Source organism: Anabrus simplex, chromosome 5, assembly GCF_040414725.1.
Source record: "Anabrus simplex isolate iqAnaSimp1 chromosome 5, ASM4041472v1, whole genome shotgun sequence".
Taxonomy (NCBI): domain Eukaryota; kingdom Metazoa; phylum Arthropoda; class Insecta; order Orthoptera; family Tettigoniidae; genus Anabrus; species Anabrus simplex.
The window spans coordinates 29,044,101-29,050,293 of record NC_090269.1 but is presented as its reverse complement, the minus strand read 5'-3'; the positions used below and the strand labels follow the sequence as shown (position 1 = coordinate 29,050,293).

Here is a 6,193-nt window from a genome sequence, read left to right as displayed (position 1 = left end):
TTTAAAACCATTGTTGTATTGTTGACTGTATTATATGAAGAAGAAGAACATACCACCGTTATTTAGTTCGCTATTAGAGGCAGGGGCGTAGCCAGGGGGGGGGGGGGTTACTGGGGGTTAGAACCCCCCCCCATTGAACTTTCACAAAAAGAAAATAAATAGAAACTGACAGTAAACAATAAACTTCTTTTATGTGATCAAGATAAACTCCCTGCAATCTACTGCTTGTTGAGAGTGTTTCCCACCCTACCTGTCACCACTGCAGCCAGTGAGAGATCATTTTTAACATTAAGACGCCTTAAAACCTACCTCAGAAATACCACAAGTGAAAGTCAACTCAACGGGTTGGCTCCCTTGAACATTCACAGAGACATAGTTGTAAAACCAACAGATGTGTTAAATTTATTTTCTAGGAAGCCTCGAAAATTAGATTTTAGATTGTAAACTGAACCGTTTGAGATAACTGCTGACCTCGATCATATTGTTCTTGTTCTGTATTTTAAAGTAAGAATTTTGTAGTGTTTTGCAATCTGAATATCACATACAGTAATTCACTCTTGTATCAGTATCCTTATGACAGTCATGCATGCGCGTACCAGACGCGCACAAGCACTTTCATTATGTTATATCTTAATTTTGTTACTGTAACCCCCCCCATTGGCCGATCCTGGCTACGCTACTGATTAGAGGCTACTAAATTCGTTATTCTGCCCTTACAGGCAACAATCACGATCATAGTTTGGTTGCCTGGCAACTGTAGTTTGGCAGTAATTTATTGACTACGGTTGTTTAAAACCATTGTTGTATTGTTGACTGTATTATATGAAGAAGAAGAACATAATGAACAGCGTGTTTAGCCACAGTTCATTCTTATAGGTCTTTTGTAGGTACGTTATAGTATCTGAATTAACTAGGTACTCAGTATTCGTGCCGTTCCACTTGGCTGTAATTTGTTGGAGGGGAGTGGTTGAGGATTTCCCCGCTGGACTGGAGTGGGAGAAATATTTTCCTGTTCGCCTTGCCAGTCAGATACGTGATTACGTGAGATACACTTCACAGAACCAGATGCAAGCAGTGTCAAATGGGAGTACGGTACAGTTGGAATTTACAGTCAAGAAGCCGGCAGAGGTAGGGGTCAAACAATGTGAGAAAGGTATGTAAACACGAGTCGAGTCGCAGGTATGGTTCCTCGAACAGTCAGATTGTACGGTACATGATTGTGAAATGTCGCTGTAAGGGACAACGTTAATTATAACCTACCATCCTAAAAACTGCAATAGAGTACCTAAATACCTTGATTAGTACCGTAATCAATAATACTTACGGGAAACATTTAATTCCTTTCTACAAAAATGGAAATGATAATATCCGGTAGAGTACGGTACACCGAAAATTCTACAGAACTGACATTTTAAGCCTACTATAATAATATTAATTCGAAAACATCGATTTTAGAGTCGAATGCGTCAGGCTACATGATGGAAGCGAATTGATTTTGCTGGTTGTAACTATATTTTACTTCATATTCGGCCGAGTGCCTCTGTGGCTCAGGCGGCAGCACGCCGGTCTCTCACCGCTGGGTTATGTGGTTCAAATCCCGGTCACTCCATGTGAGATTTGTGCTGGACAAAGGGGAGGCGTGACAGGTTTTTCCCCGGGTACTCCTGTTTTCCCTGTCATCTTTCATTCCAGCAACACACTCCAATATCATTTCATTTCATCTGTCTTTCATTAATCATTGCCCCAGAGGAGTGCGACAGGCTTCGGCAGCCGGCACAATTCCTATTCTCGCCGCTCTATGGGGCTTCATTCATTCCATTCCTGATCCGGTCGAATGGCTGGAAACAGGCTGTGGATTTTCATTTTCATTCGGCCGAGTGAGTTGGTCGCGTGGATAGCACAATGTAGCTGGGAGCTTGCATTAGGGAGATGGTGGATTCGAATCCCACCGCCGGCAGCCCTGAATATGGTTTTTCAAGGTTTTCCATTTTCACACCAGTAACTTAATTAATTTAATTAAGGCCACGCCGCTTCTGTCCTTTCTAACTCTTTGCTTCACCGAAAACTTGCGACGTTCAACCAATAGCAAGAAAAACAAAAACAATAAGGTTTAAGTTGTTCGATTTGTGTGAGGAGGACATTATAAATTTTCCAGCCAACTCATTCCTGGTTGCCAGCGTTTCGCCCTCGTGTGCTAGGCTGGGCTCATCAGTTGGTACCTAGCACACCTACCAAGACGCTGGCTAATGCATACCAGGGAGGCCACTGCGTAGGCTAATTGTAGCCGCTGGCAGTGCCAATGCACTATGAGACACTGTCTCATTATCAAAAATTGATGCCTGCTTGGCCATCAGATGATTAGATGTTGATTCCCATAGGGAATCTGAAATATTTGTTCCAAATGAGTAAATTTATAATACCAATATAAATGGTCCATTATTGGACATTATAAATTTTCCAGCCAACTCATTCCTGGTTGCCAGCGTTTCGCCCTCGTGTGCTAGGCTGGGCTCATCAGTTGGTACCTAGCACACCTACCAAGACGCTGGCTAGTGCATACCGGGGAGGCCACTGTGTAGGCTAATTGTAGCCACCGGCAATGCCAATGCACTATGAGACACTGTCTCATCAAAAATTGATGCCTGCTTGGCCATCAGATGATTAGATGTTGATTCCCATAGGGAATCTGAAATATTTGTTCCGAATGAGTAAATTTATAATACCAATATAAATGGTCCGTTATTGGAGATTATAAATTTTCCAGCCAACTCATTCCTGGTTGCCAGCGTTTCCCCCTCGTGTGCTAGGCTGGGCTCATCAGTTGGTACCTAGCACACCTACCAAGACGCTGGCTAGTGCATACCGGGGAGGCCACTGCATAGGCTAATTGTAGCCACCGGCAGTGCCAATGCACTATGAAATGCTGTCTCATTATCAAAAATATATGCCTGCTTGGCCATCAGATGATTAGATGTTGATTTGAAATATTTGTTCCGAATGAGTAAATTTACAATACAAATATAAATGGTCCGTTATTGGACATTATAAATTTTCCAGCCAACTCAATCCTGGTTGCCAGCTTTTCGCCCTCGTGTGCTAGGCTGGGCTCATCAGTTGGTACCTAGCACACCTACCAAGACGCTGGCTAGTGCATATCGGGGAGGCCACTGCGTAGGCTAATTGTAGCCACTGGCAGTGCCAATGCACTATGAGACACTGTCTCATCAAAAATTGATACCTGCTTGGCCATCAGATGATTAGATGTTGATTCCCATAGGGAATCTGAAATATTTGTTCCGAATGAGTAAATTTACAATACAAATATAAATGGTCCGTTATTGGACATTATAAATTTTCCAGCCAACTCATTCCTGGTTGCCAGCGTTTCGCCCTCATGTGCTAGGCTGGGCTCATCTGAAATATTTGTTCCGAATTATTCCCTATGGGAATCAACATCTAATCATATGATGGCCAAGCAGGCATCAATTTTTGATAATGAGGCAGTGTTTCATAGTGCATTGGCACTGCCGGTGGCTAAAATTAGCCTACGCAGTGGCCTCCCCGGTATGCACTAGCCAGCATCTTGGTAGGTGTGCTAGGTACCAACTGATGAGCCCAGCCTAGCACATGAGGGCGAAAAGCTGGCAACCAGGAATGAGTTGGCTGGAAAATTTATAATGTCCAATAACGGACCATTTATATTGGTATTATAAATTTACTCATGCGGAACAAATATTTCAGATTCCCTATGGGAATCAACATCTAATCATCTGATGGCCAAGCAGGCATCAATTTTTGATAATGAGACAGTGTCTCATAGTGCATTGGCACTGCCGGTGGCTACAATTAGCCTACGCAGTGGCCTGCCCGGTATGCACTAGCCAGCGTCTCGGTAGGTGTGCTAGGTACCAACTGATGAGCCCAGCCTAGCACACGAGGGCGAAACGCTGGCAACCAGGAATGAGTTGGCTGGAAAATTTATAATCTCCAATAACGGACCATTTATATTGGTATTATAAATTTACTCATTCGGAACAAATATTTCAGATTCCCTATGGGAATCAACATCTAATCATTGTGTGAGGAGGGCGATTTCCATTGCGCGAATGTGACGTCTCTTCCAAGGAGGATTGCTATTCTCTCACAGACTACGTAGTTGCAGAGTTAGCGGTATTTGATTTAATTGACAATTTAATCACTTTGTTATAGCCTACTAGGATTCTTATCCCTGTAATTCTGGATAAGATAATAGGAAGTGCATTGCCCGCCTGATGGCCATAATCGTTAAGGCGTGAAATCTGCATGGTTTGACACCATAATTGGCCGTTTCAGTCCCGTTGGTGGAAAAAATGTTCACTATCAGAATTTTGGCTGTCAGGGTGACGGTAATCACTAGATTGCGTGCCAAGAGCCTGGATTCACATTCCACCCCTCCGCCATGTTTATATGGACTGAGGGCGTATCACGCTGTTGATGTTGATCCGTCCGTCGGATGGCATAATATTTTTTTACATAATCCAGGGGAAAAAAATGTGCTATAAAAGTCACACGTCTTTATGTAAGATCTCTTTGTGCCCAACAAGATGCATAAAAAGATAATATTCATTTATTCATTAATTATCCCTTAAAATTAATGTTTAAAATGTGTGTTTTCATACCTGTAGCTGACACCTCATTTTTTCTCATCTCCTTAGGTTGACACTTTTTGCACCTATAGCTGACACAGATTATACTGTATGATAACAAAATAAATTACCCTGTAATCTACTAATCGTTTATAAGTTATAGCCTAAACATTACATATACTGTATCCTGTACATTATAAGCAGGATACTTCCCCCTACCTTTATACAGAAGAACAGTTTTTGGTACCCCTTATTTTGAAGCTGCCATATTTACTGACATTCCTCGTTTCACCTCATGCAATGCAGCAGCCATAGATGACTGCTGTGGGTGCTTTAGAAATTTACTTTGTTGAGAATCTATTTTATATGACCACCAGAAAGATAGGTGTGATAACATTTTTAAAATGTACACACCGTGTATCAGCCTTAGGCTATGGTTTATATCAGCTGCCTACACCTGACACATGGGGTCAGCTTCAGGTTCCCATATCACATAAAAAGAAATATTATATATAGATAGTGTGTATGTATGTCCAACCTTTGTCCTGTTTCTGTACAGGGCTGGGTATAAAGATAAATTAATCTTTGTAGCGAGTTTTTATGACTGGATGCCCTTCCTGATGTCGTCCTCATCGGAGGAGTTATTGAGATGAAATGAATGACGTGATATATGATAGTAGGAAGGGAGAAGTTAAAACTCAGTGCCAGCACATAGCTTACTCCTGTCCAACAGCACCAACGACTCTGCTAAAGGCTTCACATCTCCATCCGACGAATTAATCACCATCAACAGCGTCATATGCCCTCACTCTATACGAGAACTGCGGAGACGTTTGGAATTTAATCTAGGCATTTGGCACGCCATCTAGTGATTAGAAATTGTATACCATCACCTCTCCTAACCTGCTGCCAACATTCTGATGGTGAATTTTTTCAACCAACGGGACTCGAACCGGCTAACCACAGTGTCAGACCTTATAGACTTGCCCTAATGATCATGGCCACCATATCTACCATCTAGGTGGTATAACCTGAATGTTCTAATTTGAAACAGACTAAAATAATTTTTTCACTCTAAGCTGACACAAGTGTCAGGTATAGATATAACGCTCTACTATGGTAACCAATGGTTGCCCCTCCATAATTTATGTGATATTTTATAACTTTCACTTCAAGCACCATATAAAATTCATACACATTCATTGAACATTGAACATTTCTTTAACTATTAGAATCCAATAAACAATATATAATACCTTACTTACTTGCGCTAACCTCCTTACGAAAAGTGCTAAGGTCCCTGTCAAACTTTGTTGCTCCCCTTCATAAAAAGGATTTGCAGATCTAGATCATAACTTTAATTTCTTTTCTTCCACATTTAAACTACAAACTGATGCAAAAAGAAATTAAGTATGAGTGGAGATTCTCATTTTTTAATATTGTAAGTTAGGCTGTTAGCTGTAGATACAGGGTCAGGCACAAGTGCATGTACCTGACTTTTCTTTCTTTTCCCGGAATAGACAGGTAGCTGATTTAGAAGATGTGATTCCAAAAAGGAGCTGCTGTGT

The 6,193-nt window shown here is 41.5% G+C and overlaps 1 protein-coding gene across 1 annotated transcript in view; it reads left to right on the top strand.

Moving 5' to 3' along the window:
• Positions 1-976: 976 nt before the first annotated feature.
• Positions 977-6,193, top strand: part of LOC136874335 (peptidoglycan-recognition protein 3) — a 31,380-nt gene continuing 26,163 nt past the window's right edge. Inside the window, exon 1 of the mRNA XM_067147975.2 lies at positions 977-1,153. Within this exon, the coding sequence (XP_067004076.2) occupies positions 1,066-1,153 (88 nt within the window). The 5' untranslated portion in view covers positions 977-1,065. The remainder of the gene's footprint in view (positions 1,154-6,193) is intronic.